This window comes from Cuculus canorus, chromosome 4 (genome assembly GCF_017976375.1).
Source record: "Cuculus canorus isolate bCucCan1 chromosome 4, bCucCan1.pri, whole genome shotgun sequence".
Lineage (NCBI taxonomy): Eukaryota > Metazoa > Chordata > Aves > Cuculiformes > Cuculidae > Cuculus > Cuculus canorus.
In genome coordinates, this window is record NC_071404.1 from 2,471,830 (window position 1) to 2,491,808 (window position 19,979).

A 19,979-nucleotide genomic window follows, 5' to 3' on the forward strand; every position below is an offset into this window, starting at 1 on the left:
TCTCCTGCCCTGCTCTTCTTGACCTTCTCCCTGATTCCTTGTGGCATTTGTTCCATTTTGGCTTCAGATCAGAGAATTGTGGAATGGTTGGAAGGAACCACAAAGCCCATCTAGTTCCACTTCCCTGCTATGGGCAGGGACACCTCCCACTGGATCAGGCTACCCAAGGCCCCATCCAACGTGGCCTTCAACACCTCCAGGGATGGGGCAGCCACAGCTATCCTGGGCAACCTGGGCTAGGACCTCCCCATCCTCACCAGGAAGAATTTCTTCCTAATCTAAATCTTTCCCCCTTCCAATATGACTATAAAGCCATTCCCCGCCATCCCATCACCCCAGGCCCTTGGAAAAAGTCCCTCCCCAGCTTTCCTGAGGCCCCTTCAGGTACTGGAAGCTGCTCCAAGGTCTTCCCAGAGCCTTCTTTCCTCCAGGCTGAACAACCCCAACTCTCTCAGCCTGTCCTCATTGCAGAGGGGCTCCAGCCCATGCATCATTTTTGTGGCCTCCTCTGGACCTGTTCCAACAGTTCCATCTCCTTCTTATGTTGGGGATTCTGGAATGGGACACAATACTCCAGGTGGGGTCTCACCAGAGTGGAGCAGAGGGGCAGAATCCCCTCCCTCCCTGCTGGCCACGCTACTTTGGATGCAGCCCAGGACACGGTTGGTTTCTGGGCTGTGAGTGCACATTGTAGGCTCATGTTGAGCTTCTCATCCCCCAGCACCCCAAGTCCTCCTCCTCAGGTCCCTCCTGGCAGCAGACAGCCCAGTGGTGAAGCAGAGTGGAAAGCTGAGCTCTGCAGGATGGGTTCTACTTCCACTTCTGCTTCTCACCAGCAGCTGTGGGAGGCCCCTGCTCAGCAGAACTCTCTTCTTTCTGCTCTTTGGGTACAAACATCCACCGGAGATGTTTCCTTGTCTTCTCATGACACTAATTCTGGCTCAGCACCAGTTTGCCCTGCTGAAGGGATGAGTGTGTTCAGGAGCTGTGAAGAGAACCCCTGGTGGCTGTGGTGCCTCTGACAGGACTTGGAGGAGCATAGGGCGTTGCAAGACGCTGAGCTCTCTGGATGAGGGTACAATGAAATGGATGAGGGGATTGGTGGCAGCAAAAGGGAGCTGAGCACCCAGGGCAGTCCATGACAACCAGGACTGTCCATGATATCTAGGATCATCCATTGTCCACAAAAACATGTGTGGCACCCAGGACTGTCCATGACACTCAGGACCATCTGTGGCACCCAAAACCAGGACTTCCCATGGCATCAAAGAGCGTCATAGCACACAGGACCTTCCATGGCACTCATGACAGTCCATGGCACTGAAGAACATCCATGGCACCTGGGACAATCCGTGGTACCCAAGGCAGTCTCTAGCATCTAAGACCATCCATGGCACCCAAGGTAGTCTGTAGCATCCAAGATCATCTGTGTCACCAAAGGTAGTCCATACGACACCCAAGGTAGTCTACAGAACCCAGGATTGGCTCTGCCTGACGGTTGTGTCCAATGGGGAGATCAATGCAGCTCTGGCCATCTGCTCTGCTGCCTTGTGCTGGCTAACAGGGCTACCTTAGCGCATGGGCCAGCAAGGCCATGCTAGGCCTCAAATCTTGTTTCTTCTGGTCCTGGGAGACATAGTTGGCCTCCAAAACCATCTTTTGTGTTGCTTTCCGACAAGGCCTTCTCTTGTTTTGGAGAAGAAGAGGACACATCTTGCCTTTCCTCCTCTGAGGTTCTTGGACCTTGTCCTGCCCCAGAGAGGACATCCCAGCAGTCTGAGCTGTGCTGGGACTTGCTGTGCCCCAGACTGGGGGTTCATCTCAACCCTCCTAGCTCTCACCATTCTCAGGCACAGTGTGGAGGCTTTTTCCTCTCCATTGTCTTCAGCGAAGCCATCCTCACGTGTCCCCCCATTCTGCCTATCTGCCCTGACCAGGTTCTTGTCTTGCCAAGCTGCCCATGGGTCCCTTTCCAGGACCCAGACTAAGCGTCTGTCTCCTTTCTCTGCTGTAACTGGAGTTACTGGTGCCAGGCACCCACTCGTAGGCAGGCTGCATAGCCGGGAATGTGCCCACAGCGACATTTTTGAGGCCAAACTGGTTGCAAAATAGAAACTAAGAGGCGGGAGGGCTATTCTGGGTCCGTCTGCTTAGTTTATTTTCTTCTGCTGCAGATTAAAATGTCTGGGACTGAGCCAAACCCCACAAATTGAGGATCAAACTGTCAGCAGGGACAAACCCTGCCCTGCTTTGTCCTTCTTGGGGTGGCTCAGACCCCTGTATGCATGCTGCCCTGCCCGTGGTTGGACCTGCTATCGCTGTGGTGGCTGCAAGCTTACGGAGAGGTGCCCATCACTGTGGCATCTGGGCAAGGTGGTGCAGATTTGGGTGATGTGGGAAGCTCGCTCCTCCTTTTCTCCTTCTCCTTCTCCTTCTCCTTCTCCTTCTCCTTCTCTCCTTGTCCTTGTCCTTCTTCTCTCCTTCTCCTTCTCCTCTTCTCCTTCTCCTCTTCCCCTTCCCCTTCCCCTTCTTCTACTTTTCCCCTTCCCCTTCTCCTTCTCCTCCTTCTCCTCTTCTCCTCCTCCTTCTCCTCTTCTCCTTCTCCTCTTGTCCTTCTCCTTCTCCTTCTCCTTTTCTCCTTGTCCTTCTCTTCTCCTTCTCCTCTTGTCCTTGTCCTTCTCCTTCTCCTTTTCTCCTTCTCCTCTTCTCCTTCTCCTCTTGTCCTTGTCCTTCTCCTTGTCTCCTTCTCCTTCTCCTTCTCCTTCTCCTTCTCCTTCTCCTTCTCCTTCTTCTTCTCCTTCTCCTTCCTGTGAGCTCAGCTCTGGCACTTCCCTGCAGGAGGAGGCAATTTGTCATCATGGGATGGGGTTGTGCCGCAGGCAGCTCCAGGACTGGCCTTGGTGGGAGATTGCCACAGCTGGGAGGAAGCCCAAGCACATGGGATGAAGGCAGAGAGGTGCAGCCTTCGCTAAAAGCAGCACGATCAGCTCTGTTTGTTTGAGGACTCCTTACCCTTGAGGTCTTCTGTCAGGAGCATCGCCCTCACTGTGCTGTTGTGAGATGATGTGACATGCCTGGAGCTGGAGGATGGGACAGTGACAGAAACCCCAAACCCTTCCCTGTGTCTGCTAGACTTCAAGTACGGGGTTGATTCTTTCTCCTCCCAGCGGGATGCTTCCACCTGAGGACTTTAGTAGTCCCAAGGAGGGTTTGGTCCCTATGGAGAAGCTGTTGCCCGGTTTGGCTGCTCGTTCTCGGTGGTGGCAAAGTGGCCCTGCCATGCCTGAGCCCTGGGGATGGGTGGGCAGCTGGACTCCACCCCATCCCTATGCAGGTCCCCTGGCCTGGACCAGCAGGTCCTCAAAGTGGTGTGGGCAGCCTCTTCCTTGCTGAGGTGCAAAGGGGGATGTTCGAGTGTGATTCACATCCTCCCTGGCAACCACAAGCCCTGACTCAGGGGTGATGGCCTCGCTGCCTGAAGCTCTGCAAGGGGGGAGGTGCGAAGGGGGACCCTGCAGACGTCTCGTCATAGAATCACTAGGTTGGAAAGGATCTTTGAGATCCTCAAGCCAACTGTACTTTACTACTAAACCACATCCCTGAGCACCTCATCTACCTGTCTTTTAAACCCCTCCAGGGATGAGGGCTCCATCACCTCCCTGGGCAGCCTCTGCCAGGGCCTCAGAACCTTTTCCTTGAAGACATTTTTCCTGATGGCCAATCTGAACCTGCCTTGGTGCAACCTGAGGCCATTCCCTCTCATCTTATTGCCTGTCACTTGGGAGAAAAACCAACCCCCACAGTCTCCCCTCAGCCTCCTTTTCTCCAGGCTAAACAACCCCAGCTCCTGCAGCCGCTCCTCATAACCTTTGTTCTCCACCCCCTTCCCCAGCTTCGTTGTTCTTCTCTGGACACTCTCCAGGCCATCTAGAGCTGGACACAAAGGCTCTGTTCAACCTTGTGCCAGGACACCCAGAGCACCTCAAGTGTCCTCTCCTCTCTCCGCAGGCTGCTGGCACGAGGCTACACCGAGACGCACTACACTGCGGATGGGCAGCCCGTGACGGTGGCTCCCAACCACACGGTGGGTGTTGGGGGACGGGTGTAGCTCATCTCTGCTTTTTGGGGTCTTCTCAGCATTTGGGATGAAGCCAAAGCCCCACCGGGACAAGGTGTGGTGTTTTCGCTGGCAGCATCCCCAGCGCCTGTCGCGGGAGGAATGCGAGCAGCACGCGGCTCCTGTATCTCTTGGCCACGAGACAGCACCTCGGGAAATAAACACAGGCAGCGCCGGCGCGAGCAGCCCTCGCTCTCCCCGACGTCGCCCCACCGGCCGTTTGTCACCCTTCCAGCTGTCTGTGTCCCTGACTGAACCACCGGAGCCAGCAGCCTCCCGGCTCCATCCCTCCCGCTCCCCCGTGGAAAGGAACATCGCTCGCCTGGCTGGGAAACACAAAATGGGTGGATTTTTGGGCCAAGAACGTCAGGTTTGATGCCCAGCCCTGCGTGGTGGTTTCTAATGGAGGTCTTCATCTCCCCTCTCCCAGGACCATTGCTACTACCATGGGCACGTCCACGGCTATGGAGGCTCCTGGGTTGTCCTCAGCACCTGCTCAGGAATACGGTACGGAGAAGTGGTGCAGGGAGGCTTGTGGGGTTGATGAAGAAGGGGATGGATCCTGTTACCCCCTTCCTCTTGGCAGGGACCCTCTGGTGCAGCACTGATGGTCCTGCAAGCCCAACACTAGATACCTCATGGGGCTGATTTTCCATTCTTCCTATTCTCCCTTCCTTCACCCAACCCCGAGGGTGGGCAGGGTTGGGAGAAACTGTTTTGCTGGCAGCAAGGAGATTCATCTCTGGAGGAGATGAGACCCCACACCCTGCTGTGGGTACCCCAGAACTCAGCTTTTCTCGGTTGCAGTCGTTGCTCCATTGGCATCTTCTGACCAGCACAGTGGTTTTAATGCTAAGGATAGAGTAGTTTTGTTGACAGAGCCACCCGTCTCTTGTCTCTGCCCCCACCCTGGGTGTGGACCAAGTTGAGGTGCAATGAATTGTGAGGCCTCAGCGGGGGTGTGGGAAGTGGGGTGAAGGCACCACAGGAGTCATCAGGGGCTGCTTTTCATTACCAGGGGCCTGATCGTACTAAGCAGCAACTCCAGCTACTACCTGAAACCCCTGGGGACCCCCGAGCCGGGCCACCACGTCATCCACCGCGCAGAGCACTTGCCCATCCAAGGTGGGACCTGCGGCCACGGTGATGATTTTGTGAGCAGCATCGCTGACATCGCTCGGCTCTTCCAACCGGTGCAGCACCGGGTAAATCCATTTTGGGGCGCTTTGCTCGCGGAGGGTCCTTCTGTACCCCTGCTCAACACCTGTAGCTTGTGGTGGGGTGCCCATCACCCTGGCATCTGGGCGGATGGGACATGAGGGGTCTGTGTGAGCAGCTGACCTGGTTTGAGCTTGGGCAGGAGGCCTCGAAGGGACGATGTGTGGGTTGGGGACCAGTGCTGCATTGTATGGTGTGGGATGTGACGTGAGGTGACATTGGGAATTGTGCTGTAGCCACCCAAAGTTTTCTTCTTGCCTCAGTTTCCCCTCTCAGCTGTGCCTCCTGGGCAGCTCTGCCATATATGGGGAGCCTGAAACTCCCAAAGCCATGGACTGCTCACTCTTTTGCTCCTCTCAGCTTTCCTGTCTGGCTTACAGGCAAAGAGAGATGCCTGGAGGACCATGAAGTACATGGAGCTCTTCATCGTTGCTGATCACACACTGGTGAGCGCTGTGAAGGGCAGAAACCTGGTCCCCTGACAAAAAGCCTGGACTTCTTTCCGTCTCCCTCCCTGCTCTTGCTCTTATGACCCTTCCCCATCTTTCTGCAGTACAGGAACCAGAACCTCAACCTGGGCCACACCAAGCAGCGCATCGTGGAGATTGCAAACTACGTGGACAAGGTATCAGCCCATGAGAGGGACCAGCTGGTCCCTGTGACCACCTTCATGATGCCCAGTGCATCTGAAAGCACCTGAAGTTGGGTCCAGCCTGGTGGGGGCCCTCAGGGAGTGTTCCTCTGTCTCTAGGTCTAGGAGTTTAGATGGCAGAGGTGAGCATGTGGTGGAAAATGCTTTGCCACTCATGGCTGAGCTGCAACAGTGAAGGGTGTGGTGGTTCTTGCCCTGCTGTGATGATGGGAATCAATGCTGGCGTCCTTGATGCAAGGAAGGACACGTTTAGGCATCGTTGGCTGATTGATGGCATCGTGCCACCGTGACTGTCTCCTGTGGCCATGCCTGTGTCTGTAGATTTCATACTTGCAGGAGGATGCGGGACAAGTGTGTGCCCAAGTCACCCAGCTGGAAGGAAAGCATGGAGGTCCACCAGCCGAAACGCCATGGCAAGGCTGAAGGATCTACAGCAAATGCCAGTCCCCATCCCCTCCATCCCTGTCCCCTCTTTGCAGTTTTACAGGTCACTGAATATCAAGGTGGCCCTCATCGGCCTGGAGGTGTGGACAGAGCGGGACCAGTGCGCCGTCACCAGCGACGCCAACACCACGCTCTGGTCCTTCCTGCAGTGGAAGAAGGCGCTGAGGTCACGCAAGAAGCATGACAACGCCCAGCTGCTGACGTGAGCACCCTTGTAAACCTTGGGACGTTGGAGCATGAGGCTCCCACCTTGGACCGGGGTCTCCAAATCACCCCATAGGTGCTAATTGCTCCTCTGTTCTTTCTGGGCAGAGGGAAGACATTCAGGGGGACAACCATCGGCATGGCCCCGCTGGAGGGGATGTGCAGCGCAGATAACTCTGGAGGTGTCAGTGTGGTAAGAGAGGCATGGAGGTCCCTGCTGCTCCTCCCAGGCTGGAGGACCCCATTGCCACCCTGTCTTGCTGTGTTTCTTCATGGACTTGGAGGACCAGCCACCCAGACTTGGTCCTGGCATGCAGCTTGAGAGCAAACTGATGCTCGTAGCTCCTTACCCCTCTCAGATGTTGTCCAAGTTGTAAGGAGGGTGGGAAAGGGCTGATTTAAAGGTTTCCCACCCCATGTGCACCCGCAGCAGCGTTGGGATCTCCTGTGTCTCTTCTGCCCCTCGTATGGAATAGCCCTGCTCATTCCCTGCTTACACTCTCTGGTTTTGTAGGGTCGTCTCCACCACAGATAACTGTTCTCCTCCTCCTCCTGATGGGAGGTGACCTGTAGTTCCTAAATGACCTGTGGTCCTTCAGCAGGGTGGTGGTGTGGGGCACCAAGGTTTCTGGATTTTAGGGTGCACCTTCCAAGGCCCCAGGTTTTCAGCAGTTGGCTCCAGCAAAAGAGCTTCCCAACAGACTTGTGGGACTTTTAGGAGACCAAACCTCACTTCAGCCATGAATCAATCTCCATCCCTCTCTCTGTCCCTCCCATGGGATCTAGCTGTAATCTTGGGGTTGTTGTGGTCACTCCATCATCCCAACTCCATTCCCTGGTGTGGGATCACCTTTCTTCATCGCTTCTGGCTGCTGTGCTGATGCATTCCCCATCCTTATGTAGGACCACTCGGAGCAGCCCATCGGAGCAGCCGCCACTATGGCCCATGAAATTGGCCACAATTTCGGCATGAGCCACGACAGCACTGGCTGCTGCGTGGAGGCCACCCCGGAGCAAGGCGGCTGTGTCATGGCAGCGGCCACCGGGTAAGTGGTGATGGGGACAGGAGGCATCTCAGCAGGTTCTGGATGTTGTTTGCAGCTGGGTGGGCTGGGGAGAAGGGAGGGGTCTTGCAAGGCACCCATAGTGGGTGCAGTGGCTGTTGCGAAGGGGGACTCAGCTGGTTGCTCTCCCCATTTTCCCTGTGCATCCCATTTCCATGGAGCGAGAACATCCCAGTACCCAGGAACAGGCAGGGCTGGTGGCTTTTGAGGAGTAGCAGCCCCATCCCAAAACAGCTAAAGATGGAGACAAATGGGTGTCACCTTCTAGACATATTATAAGAATCCAAAGCATTTTCCTACTCTATCCCACATCTCAGCACAGTGAAATTATTCTTTATTATAAGACCAGACGGCCAAGGAGTGCCCAGTTCTGGTCACGCTGCTGGGGACTCACAGCACCGCGTGGTTGTGATGGGGTGAGCTCACATCCCTCCCCTTTACCCAACCTGGAGAAGAGAAGGCTCTGAGGAGATCTTATAGTGAACTTCCAATACCTGAAGGGGCTCCAGGAAAGCTGAGGAGGGACTCTTCACAAAGGCTTGGAGTGATAAGATGAGGGGTAAGGGGTATAAACTGGAGAGGGGCAGATTTAGGTGAGACATAAGGAGGAATTTCTTCACTATGAGAGTGGTGAGACACTGGAACAGGTTGCTCGGGGAAGTTGTGGCTGCCCCATCCCTGGAGGTGTCCAAGGCCAGGTTGGATGGAGCCTTGGGCAGTCTGATCCAGTGGGATGTCCCTGCCTATGGCAGGGGTTGGAACTAAATGATCTTTAAGGTCCCTTGCAACCCAAACTCTTCTATGATTCTATGACCCCACTAAATCTGGATTCATGATGCTCCAGAGTGCCTGTCATTAACTTTCCTGACCTCTAACACCCTCCAGGTTTGTTTCCCTGTGCTTTTACCCCGTAATTCAACCTAGAACTGTATGAAATACAGCTGGTTGGAGCCACTTTCCCTTCCAAAGTCCTCGTCTTGGATTTTTCAGCTCCTGACAACACAGTCATCCCAAATCATAGAACCCCTGGGTTTGAAAGAACCTTTGAGATCATCAAGCCTAACCATACCTGTCCCCTACTAAATGATATCCCTAAGCATTTCATCTACATGTCTTTAAGATCCCTCCAGGGATGCCCACCTCTCTGGGCAGCCTCTGCCAGGGCCGGAGAACCCTTTCTGAGAAGAAGTTTTTCCTAATGTCCAGTAATTCCCTATACTGCAGAAAAGCAGCTGTTTATTCCCCATTATTTGAACCCACCCGCTCTTCCAATTAATAAATAAGAGTCAAAACCCATGATGCGGTGTCAAGGTGTCCCCAGGCTGTTTAACCATGAGTCTGTTAGACCACAACACTCACCCCATGGGGTTTAGTATCTGCCTAGGTGGATTGTGGTGGGAAAAGCACCAGTTTTCCAGGACGAGGCAGTTGTGCACTTGGCTACTTATCCTAATAATTAATTATCTTGCCCCCACCCCATCAGAGCTGGATGAGATGCAAAGTAGTAGCAGATGCTGCAGCTCAGCTGTGCCCCTGCTCACCCTGCAAAGATCTCCAAGATGACATCTGCCTGTGACATTTCTTATAGAATCATGGAAAGGTTTGGGTTGGAAGGGACCTTAAAGCCTATCCAGTTCCACCCCCTTGCCATGGGCAGGGATACCTCTCACTGGATCAGGTTGCTCCAAGCCCCATCCAACCTGGCCTTGAACACCTCCAGGGATGGGGCAGCCACAGCTTCTCTGGACAACCTGGGCCAGCGCCCCACCACCCTCACAGGAAAACATTTCTTCCTAAGATCTCGTCTCAATCTCCCCTCTTTCAGCTCAAAACCATTCGCCCTTGTCCTATTTTAGCCATTATTTAGCCTGGAGAAAAGAAGGGTGAGGGGAGAACTTATCACTGCCTACAGCTGCCTGAAAGGAGGTTGTAGCGAGGTGGGTGTTGGTCTCTCCTCCCAAGTGACACGAGATAGGATGAGAGGAAATGTCCTCCAGGCCATTCAGATTAGACATCAAGAAAAACCTGTTCATGGAAGGGTTTCTCAGCCTGGCAGAGGCTGCCCAAGGAGGTGGTGGAGTCCCCATCCGTGGAGGTGTTTAAAAGCTGGGTAGTTGAGGTGCTCAGAGATCTGGTTTAGTAGCAGACAGGTATGATTGGACTCGATGATCTCAAAGGTCTTTTCCAACCAAGTAATTCTATGATTCTATCCCTGCACTCCCTGGTCCAGAGCCTCTCCCCAGCTTTCCTGGAGCCCCTTTCAGTACTGGAAGCTGTTCTAAGGTCTCCCCAGTGCCTTCTCTTCTCCAGGATGGACAAACTCAACTGTTTCAGCCATCTTCCTTCTTATTTTTACCCCACATGGGCAGGAAACATATTTCTGGCCATTTTCAGCCTGTCCCCTGTTTGTTCATTCATGCACCCCCTTCTGGGTGCACTCATCCGCTTACCCTCCCATAACTCGCGTGGATTTACAGCTTTCCCTACAGCTCAAGAGATTTCTCCCAGCCTTCAAAATCACTTTTAGAGAAAGCCCTCTGCGTCATCTCGGAAATGAGATATCTTAACATGAAATCAAATCCTTCTTTAGCGATAGGAGGAACTGAAACCAGCACTGAAGCAGAGAGCGGTGCCCAGCCCTGACTCTGCTTCCTCCTTCTTAATACATCACACAAACCCCCACAAATGTGCAAAATTATGCTCGGAGTTTCTCTAGAAACTCACCATTTCTTCCTTCTCCTTATGGGAAAACCCATTTGGGCTCTTAGAGAAGTGGCCTGACATGTACTAGGCTCTGATTTCATAGTTTTTTTTGCTACTCAGGCCATGTGAATGATTTAACATGGGGTTATTTTTTGTGTGTTTCTCTTCTATTTTTCTTTAATTTTTAGAGGATTAATTTTTTTTTTGATCGGTTTGAAGCTGAAAAGGGAGATTGAGATCTTAGAAAGAAATATTTTACTGTGAGGGTGGGGAGTTGCCCAGAGAAGTGGTGGTTGTCCCATCCCTGGAGGTGTTCAAGGCCAGGTTGGATGGAGCTTTGAGCAGCCTGATCCAGTAGGAGGTGTCCCTGCCCATGGCAGTTGGGTTGGAACTGGATGGGTTTTGAGATTCCTTCCAACTCAAACCATTCTATGATTCTCCATCCCAACCTCAAAGGTGTTTAAGTAGCCCCGAACTGGTATTTCTTATTAGTGGTTTGGTGACATCAGGTACATATTTAGCAGACATCCTGAGTCTGAGTCACTGCAGATGTGGAGACCTACCTTGTGGTTAGGACAGGGAGGTCTGTGGCTTCTGTCCCACTTGCAGAGGACCAAGGCACAGAGGTGACAACTACACCTGCATCGAACTGGGAGAGCCTGCAAGCATGAGTGCTTCCTGGCCTTTGAGGTTCAGACCATGGGGGCTTCCAGTCTCCAAAAGGTTCCTTGCTGGAGGGCTGATATTCTCAGGAGGGTTTATGGCAGCTTTGCTTCTCCACCCCATCCCATTCTGGTGGATATTGGGGTTCAGTGCGGTGTCCCTTGGTTGTTAATCTGATGCTCAGCCGTGTGAGCTGGGGTGGGGGATGTTCATGTTATTGATGCATCTGGTCGATGGTGGCTTCTGCTCTTGGAAGGGTTTGTGCCAGTTTGCCCGTGTCCTTATTTCCCAGCTCTGACTGTGGTTTTCCACCTTCTCCTGGTTCCGATCGTCCCGGTTTCCACCCCTCCCCATCTGTCCCCTGCGCAGACACCCCTTCCCTCGCGTGTTCAGCTCCTGCAGCAAGAGGCAGCTGGAGAACTACTTCCAGAAGGGAGGTGGCATGTGTCTCTTCAACCTGCCTGACACCAAGGACCTAGTGGTGGGACGGAAGTGTGGCAACGGCTTTCTGGAGGAAGGAGAAGACTGTGACTGTGGGGAGGTGGAGGTACGGTGCTGGGTTGTGCATTGCTTTCCCACAGAGGCTTTTGCAGCTCAGCCCAGCTGCTCGGTGACAGGATGCAGCTCACGAGGAGAAGGGTGTTTCCAAGGGAAAGGGTTTGCTGGTCACCACAGGGACTCCAACTCTATCTCACCTTCCTTAATCCATTTAACCTGGTCCTGGCTTTCTTCTTTGCCCCAGAGTGCTCAGGTTTTCCTTATCCCTCCCTGTGCCTCAGTTTTCCCATTGGCAAAATGAGAAGAGCGATGCTGTGAAGGGTGGAAAGGACCTGGGGGCAGCAACGGGGAAGGGATGGACTTGCTGAATTGCTGGTGTCTTCTGCCCATGCAGGAGTGCACCAACCCATGCTGCAATGCACACAACTGCACGCTGAAGGCGGGGGCCCAGTGTGCCCACGGTGACTGCTGCCAGAGCTGCAAGGTAAGCCTCTCGCCCTGCCCTCCAGCATTCCCACCTACCCACCCATGGGATGAGCAGGGAGATGCAGCCACACCATTCCATCAGGACTCATGTACTCGATGGCGGTGCTGATCAATGAGAAGCTTGACATGAGCCGGCAATGCGTGCTCGCAGCGCAGGCCAACCGTGTCCTGGGCTGCATCCAAAGCAGCGTGGCCAGCAGGGCGAGGGAGGGGATTCTGCCCCTCTAGTCCTCTCTTGTGATGCCTCACCTGGAGTCCTGTGTCCAGTTCTGGAATCCTCAACATATGAAGGAGATGGAGCTGTTGGAATGGGTCCAGAGGAGGCTACAGAGATGATCAGAGGACTGGAGCACCTCCTATACGAGGACAGGCTGAGAGAGTTGGGGTTGTTCAGCCTGGAGAAAAGAAGGCTCTGAGGAGATCTTATAGCGGCATTCCAGTACCTGAAAGGGGCTACAAGAAAGCTGGAGAGGGGCTGTTCACAAAGGCTTGTGGTGATAGGATGAGGGGCAATGGGTATAAACTGGAGAGGGGCAGATTTAGGCTTGATATAAGGAAGAATTTCTTCATCATGAGAGTGGTGAGACACTGGAACAGGTTGCCATGGAAAGTTGTGGCTGCCCCATCCCTGGAGGTGTCCAAGGCCAGGTTGGATGGGGCCTTGGGCAGCCTGAGCCAGTGGGATGCCCCTGCCCATGGCAGGGGTCTTGGAACTGGATGATCTTTAAGGTCCCTTCCAACCATAACTATTCTATGATGTCCTTAGGGTCAACCCCATGGGGTCAAATGAGAACAGTTATGCATAAACTCATGTTCATATGAGAGTTTCTTATGGCTTCTCTGTGGCTGGGGACCAGCCCAGGAACCTGGCTTTATGCCTACAGCCCCACGTAGTCCCACAAGGGACATTATAGATGGTTTATGGCCCCAAGCTATACTGGGAGGCAGCAGCAATACCAGCTTGCCCGCTTTGCTGCTGCTCAGTGCTAATGTTTCTCTCTCCTCCGGCGACAGCTGAAGGTGGCTGGGACCATGTGCCGAGAAGCAGCAGGATCCTGTGACCTCCCTGAATACTGCACTGGTGCCTCACCCTACTGCCCGGCCAACGTTTACCTGCTGGATGGCTCATCCTGCGCCTACGGCGAGGCTTACTGCAACAACGGCATGTGCATGACCCACCAACAACAATGTGTCCAGCTCTGGGGTCCAGGTGAGTCCCACCACCACCAGCCCTACATTCTTGGCACCCTTCTCTGGATCTTGGCACTATCTCTCCCCGTAGCCTCTGTCCATGGAGCTGGTGGGTGGCGGATGGAGGGATTGGGTTGTCCCCATCCACGGGGATGGGATCTGCATCAATGGGCTGGTGTGGAGGGCTGGAGGTGCTGTGCATGCACATCCGCTGGTGTTTGGTCCTCTGCTGTGTCCATCGCCCACTCACTATGCCTCCCGCACCGCATAAAGGGGGCTCCAGGAAAGCTGGGGAGGAATTCTTTATCAGGGAGTGAAGGGGGGATGGTTTTAAGCTGAAAGAGGGGAGATTGAGATGAGATCTGAAATGTTTTGCTGTGAGGGTGGTGAGGCAGCGGCCCGGGTTGCCCAGAGAAGTCACAGTTGCCCCATCCCTGGAGGTGTTGAAGAGCCACATCACCTATGGGCCAAGTGCAGCATGGAGTCTGCAGGCAGCACGAGGGCCATGTGCAGAGGATGGGTTAACCGAAGCGAGGAGGCCACGCACAGCTCTGCAGCCGATGAGCTCATGCAAAGCCGAAGCCACTCATAGCGTTCAGGCTGTGTAAGGAGTCACGTGCAGCGTGGGGATCATGAGCAGCATGGCGATGTATTCAATGGATGGGATGTATCATAGAATGATTTGGCTCGGAAGGGACCTTAAAGCCTCTCCAGTTCCAACCACCTACCATGGGCAGGGACATCTCCTGTTGGATCTGGTCACGCAAAGCCCCTCTTGTGGTGTTCTTGGCCTGGCAGCTCCAGAAGACTTTTTCATGGTGTTTCCTCCATGAACATTCAGCCTGTGCTCCTGGTGTTGGTATTTCTGCCTGCTGGCTGCTTTCCTCATCTGACATGGGACCTTTCCTCCTCCCCTGCAGGTGCCTGGCCGGCCCCAGACGCCTGTTTCCAGGATGTGAACATGGCTGGCAACACCTATGGCAACTGCGGTAAAGACAGCCAAGGGCGCTATGTGAAATGCGAGAAGAGGTGGGTGCAACGCTGGCGTTCATGGGTGCCTCATCACCTCTTTTTGCACCTCCTGCCTCTCACCGCCCACCCGTGTGAAGAGACTGGCAAGGTCCTACCCCAGCCTCTTGGCATCACCCTTTGCGCCAGCTCTGTTTTGGACCTCAGGAAGCCACCACATCGTTCCTGGGCTCAGTCCCTGTCACTGCTGGGAGGTTGTCCCACCATGCATCACCTCCCAGCCCACTCTGAAAGCAAAATCAGAGACAACATCAGCAGAGAATGCTATTCGAAGGAATGTGCGGTCTCCAGTTAGACCAGGGAAGTTAGAGGCAACCTGCCTTATCTGTTCGCTCCACCATTTCTCTATGCTGTCCATGATTTATCTGTCATTTCCGATCCTGCTGAGATTCTTCCATCACAGTCTAACATAAATTCAGAGGGAGACGAGCCAGCAGGCAGTGGGGCAGGGGGTGATGGAGAAGAGAGGGTGGGGTGGCTGGTACCCACGTCTGCGCTCACCTCGGCTGTGTCCTGCTCCTAGGGATGCTATGTGTGGCAAGATCCAGTGCCAGAGCTCAGCAAAGAAGCCCCAAGGGACCAACACTGTCTCCATTGACACCACCATCCGTTTCAACGGGCGGGAGGTGAAGTGCCGAGGGACCTACATGTACACCGCGAAGGATGATGAAGACGACCTTTCTGACCCCGGGCTGGTGATGACAGGGACGAAATGTGGAGATGGGATGGTTAGTACCTCTTCCTAGGGCTGGGGTCTTCTAGGGGACATCATCACCTTGGCTCTACTCTCAGCTCCAAAGTGGACATTGGCTCTTCTCTGCGTTACAGACGGGCCATGGGATGTGGTTTCCCCACACTTGCAGATATTGCCTTGGTGACATCTCAAGCAAGGCATTTCTAGACATCACCAGATGTCTGTCTGTTGGCCACCAAATTCTTCTCTCTGGCCTCCATCCTTCTTTACTGATCTAATGCATAGTGGAACAACCCCAACAGGAGTTATGTGTCCCAAGACCTGACAGATGAGGCTTCCTCCTATGAATAAACTCTTTCCCAGGGGAAGGCTGTGTTAGGAATCAAGATGACAGATCCAAACAGATGCTGCTAACTGAACGTGAGGGTTTTTTACAGCTTCTGCATCTCCGAGTGCTTCACAGAGGGTCAGTTCTGCTGAGAAAGGCCAGAAGCCTGGGAGACAACACGGTAGCAGGGATGTATGCCAGACTGCGCTGGCTAAGGAGAGACATCCTGTGCTATTCAACATTTTAATTGTGCAATTTCCATCCCAGTTTGGGAAGGAAAGCCAAATTGTCGGCATTTTTCATGAGGAAGGATGGTGGGTTTCAAAATCCAGTGTCATTTTTTTCTGGCTGGTGTCTGCCTTTTAGGGCCAAATGGGAAATGCCTTCTCCAGGAGCTGCCAGGCGGGTTGTCAGGGGTAGGGGGTGGAAGTGGTGGTGGCTGATCTCCACTGAGCCATCCTGGATAGGGGAATGGCAGAGGTTTCCTGGACTGTGCTGAAAATTGAAGTGAAATGCATTAACCTGGAACAATAAGATTTAACCAACTCGCACTTTCCAGTGGGCAACATCCTTCCAGAAGTCTTCACTCAGTGAAGCCAGAAGATCATTGTCTCCCCCTCTCTCTTTTCTTTCTTGAACCTCAGCTTTTTGGTTCTCTCTCAGGTTTGCAAAGATCGACGGTGCCAGAATGCCTCCCTTTATGAGCTGGAAAAGTGTGTTTCCCGATGCAACGGCCACGGGGTGAGTTATTGCCCGAGACCTACAGGAGGATCCTGACATGAGGGCAGATTCTTGAGCAAAACCAAGCATCTCCCACAGGGAGGAGCCCTGCAACGCAATGAGCATCTGCTTTTCATAACTCACACCTGCATTAGGTAGGGGTGAGAGTGAGCTGAGAGCTTTGTTACCCTTGTCCAAGTTAGAGGACAAAGATCATTTGTGATGTAAGGACCATCTGCAAAATTTGGATCAGGGTCCGATTTGAACTGGAGAGTGTTTATTGCTCAGAACAGGTGGCTGTTCCCTCTGCGAGCAAAGCAGGAGATAGAAACACAACCGGGACAGCAAAAAGGCAGGGATGTGGTTCAAAGAATAGAAAATATTTATAGAATCATAGAATCCCTAGGCTGGAGAAACCTTTGAGATCACCAAACCCAACCGTACCTGTCCACTACTAAGTCATATCCCTAAGTTTGTCCACTGTTGTGCAAAGCTTAAAGGCTACAAAGGTTTGACCTCTGCAGGACTTTGTCAGATGAAGCAAACAACAAACTGCTGTAGGAAATCACTGCTGGATTAGGTAATGTGGTAGGTAACCCACCTAAATTTACCCTTCTCTTCTGCTCAGTGTCTTTAAGACTCGTGGTTTGGATTCTGTGCTTCAGAAATGCTGTGGTTTGATGGGAAAGGCCATGAAAGGGAGATGTTTAACCAATTTCTGACTTAAACCAAAATAGAATCACCGAATCATTAAGGTTGGAAAAGACCTCTAAGGTCATCAAATCCAACCATCAACACAACACCACAGTGCCTACCAAACCATGTCCTGAAGCACCACATTGCATGTTTTTTTGATACCTTCAGGGATGAGGACTCCACCACTGCCCTGGGCAGCCTCTTCCAGTGCTTCACCACTCTTTCAGTAACAATTTTTTTTTCCTAATATCCAATCTAAACCTCCTCTGGTGCAACCTGAGGTGATTTCCTCTTGTCCTGTCAAAATACGAAAGGCATCAGGCTGGCCCAGTCATGCGATGTGAAAACTGAGGGTACAAGATCCCTCTCTTCAAGGTTTCTGTGAAATGAAAGGAAATGAAAGTGTCAGCAAGAAAATATCTCTTTTCATTGCAATCACACATTTGAAGGCAACGCAGGCACAATCCGAGTGATGCTCAAGGGGTAAATGTTGGCAGAGGTTAAGCTCTTTTGAGCCTGGACTGAAAGAGCTCTCATTTGCTCTCATTCTCACCTTATGGACCATTGTTTCATAGAATCACCAGGTTGGAAAAGACCTCTTAGATCATCGAGTCCAACCATTCCTATCTGCCACTAAACCACGTCCCTGAGCACCTTGTCTACCCAGCTTTTAAACCCCTCCAGGGATGGGGACTCCACCCCCTCCCTGGGCAGCCTCTGATAAAGCCCAATGACCCTTGGATATTTTTTTCCCAATATCCAATCTGAACCCTCCCCAGTGCAGCTTAAGGCCATTCCCTCTTGTCCTATCACATGTCACTTGGGAGAAGATGCCAGCACCCTTCTCTCTACAACCTCCTTTCAGGTAGTTGTAGAAAGCAATAAGGTCTCCCCTCAGCCTCCTCTTCTCACGGCTAAACAACCCCACTTCCTTTGATGTTTCCATACATCCCTCGAGGTCTCCAACCCTCCTTCTCATCCTGCAGGTCTGCAACAGCAACAAGAACTGCCACTGCGATGCTGGGTGGGCTCCCCCCTACTGCGAGAAGCCAGGCTTGGGTGGCAGCGTGGACAGTGGCCCTGTGCAACGTGACAGTGAGTTTCTACTTCTCGTCTGGTGGCTTGTGATGCTGGTGACACAAGTTGGTGGCTTGTGATGCTGGAGTGATGGCACAAGAGGGGTCGATGGGGCGATAAAGCTGCTGGTAGCTCTGCTTCCAAATGTGCTGGGTTGGGTCCATTCAGGCAGACTCACAGCCTGGTTGCTTGGTGGCCACTCATTTGAATTGAAGGCCACTAGAAGGTACTGCTCCTTTTTTGGAGATGTGACCAGCAATGATGTCTCTAGCCTGAGTGGCTGGGAATGGGCAGATGGGACTGAGGTTTGCATCGAGTGAAGCTGGAGGCTGCTGGCTTTCCAAGCCCTGCACTCATCTTTGTGCTTTCCCTGCCAGATCATGAAGCCATCTTAATAAGCCTTCTGCTCATCTTCCTGCTCTTCCTTCCGGCCTTGATGATGATCATCTACTTTTGGTACCGTCGGGAGAACTCACTCCTGAATAAATGGATAAAGGAGATGAGGAGGAGGAGCCAGGAGACATACAGGTGGGTGATGCGTCCTAAACCCCTTCTCTCTTGAAGACCCAATGAGACTCTGAAATGTTTTCTTGCTGCTGGCAGCGTCCAGCCTGGGAAGAATGGCTGTGGGGGAGATGGTGGTGCACAGGGTCTGTTTCCAACTGGTACGAGACCTTCTATTTCCAACTGGTATGAGATGTGATGAGCTCTCTCCTGGGCCTCTCAATACTGGAAAGACATTGAGGGACTGGAGCATGTCCAGAGAAGGGCAATGATGCTGAGGAAGGGCCTGGAGCACAAGTCTTATGAGAAACAGCTGAGGGAACTGGAGTTGTTTAGCCTGGAAAAGAGGAGGCTGAGGAGAGATCTTGTCACCATCTACAGCGAGAGGAGGTTGTGGTGAGGTGGGTGTTGAGTCTCTTCTCCCAAGTAACAAGTGATAGGACAAGAGGAAATGTCCTCAAGTTGTGCCAGGGGAGGATTAGACTGGATATTAAGAACAATTTCTTTACCAAAAGAGTGGTCAAACACTGGAACAAGCTGCCCAGGGACGCGATGGAGTCACCATCCCTGGAGGTGTTCAAAAAAAATGTGTAGATGTGGCACTTGGGGACGTGGTTTAGTAGGCACAGTGGTTCTGGGCTGATGGTTGGACTGGATGATCTTAGAGGTCTTTTCCAGCCTTAATGATTCTTTGATTCTAATATGAGGCTCTCAGCTCTCCCCTGAGCAGAGAACAAGAGAGGTCTGTGGGACAGGACAACCCCAGAAAGTCATGACCAAGGTGGCCTTGTACCAAGAAGCTTTCTTGCCATCTGGTCCTAGCAGGCAAGAGCTGGAAGGGCTCTAAAATAGAGCTGGATTAAGGTATGCTCATTCTTTCCCCTCTTGGTACAGCTACAGACACACAAATACCTGCCACAATTTGAGTGAGAAACCCAGAACGGAACAACCTACTTCATTAAGCTGAGACCTGGGGTTGTTCAGCCTGGAGTAGAGAAGGCTCCAGGGAGACCTTAGAGCAGCTTCCAGTACTGAAATGGGGCTGACAGGAAAGTTGGGGAGGAGCTCTTGATCAGATAGTGTTGGGATAGGATGAGGGGGAATGGCTTTCAGCTGAAAGAGAGGAGATTAAGATGAGATCTTAGGAAGAAATGTTTTCCTGTGAGGGTGGTGAGGCCCTGGCCCAGGTAAGTCATGGCTGTCCCATCCCTGGAGGTGTTCAAGGCCAGGTTGGATGGGGCTTTGAACAGCCTGATCCAATGGGAGGTGTCCCTGCCCATGGCAGAGGGGTTGGAACTGGATGGGCTTTGAGGTCCCTTCTAACCCAAACCATTCTATGATTCTATGATGACGCTCATTGTCTCCAGACAAACTTGTCATCTCTGCTCACCCAGCATTGCCAGACGGTCTGTTAACAACCGGTTAACGGAGACAGGCTCTCGCGGCATTTCAGGAGGCACCCGTTGCACAAATGATTGTTTTATTTTGCCATCTATGACTTATGGTTGTGATCCCTGGCAGGAACAAAACCATGGCTCGAAAGTCAACTGGTGGCCATTCCAAAGCTGCTTTTACTTTGCGGAACATTTCCACCTCCAGCCACACTAATAAAGTAAGTAATGACTTGCTTTTCAGGTTTACTTTCCCTCCCTGGGACTTGATACTTGTGGGTGATCACATCTCCCTCTAGA

The 19,979-nt window shown here is 52.7% G+C and overlaps 1 protein-coding gene across 3 annotated transcripts in view; it reads left to right on the plus strand.

Moving 5' to 3' along the window:
- Positions 1-19,979, plus strand: part of ADAM33 (ADAM metallopeptidase domain 33) — a 44,586-nt gene that overhangs the window by 19,365 nt on the left and 5,242 nt on the right. For 2 of the 3 annotated variants that reach the window (XM_054064421.1, XM_009565731.2), the window contains exons 4-20: positions 4,009-4,084; positions 4,548-4,624; positions 5,136-5,322; positions 5,716-5,781; positions 5,889-5,960; positions 6,467-6,633; positions 6,744-6,828; positions 7,539-7,681; positions 11,435-11,612; positions 11,958-12,047; positions 13,064-13,259; positions 14,161-14,269; positions 14,793-14,997; positions 15,955-16,032; positions 17,694-17,802; positions 18,162-18,312; positions 19,810-19,900. In XM_054064421.1, the coding sequence (XP_053920396.1) occupies positions 4,009-4,084; positions 4,548-4,624; positions 5,136-5,322; positions 5,716-5,781; positions 5,889-5,960; positions 6,467-6,633; positions 6,744-6,828; positions 7,539-7,681; positions 11,435-11,612; positions 11,958-12,047; positions 13,064-13,259; positions 14,161-14,269; positions 14,793-14,997; positions 15,955-16,032; positions 17,694-17,802; positions 18,162-18,312; positions 19,810-19,900 (2,080 nt within the window). Of the gene's footprint in view, positions 1-4,008; positions 4,085-4,547; positions 4,625-5,135; positions 5,323-5,695; positions 5,782-5,888; positions 5,961-6,466; positions 6,634-6,743; positions 6,829-7,538; positions 7,682-11,434; positions 11,613-11,957; positions 12,048-13,063; positions 13,260-14,160; positions 14,270-14,792; positions 14,998-15,954; positions 16,033-17,693; positions 17,803-18,161; positions 18,313-19,809; positions 19,901-19,979 lie in introns of all 3 variants that reach the window. The other variant, XM_054064420.1, reaches the window with a different exon arrangement.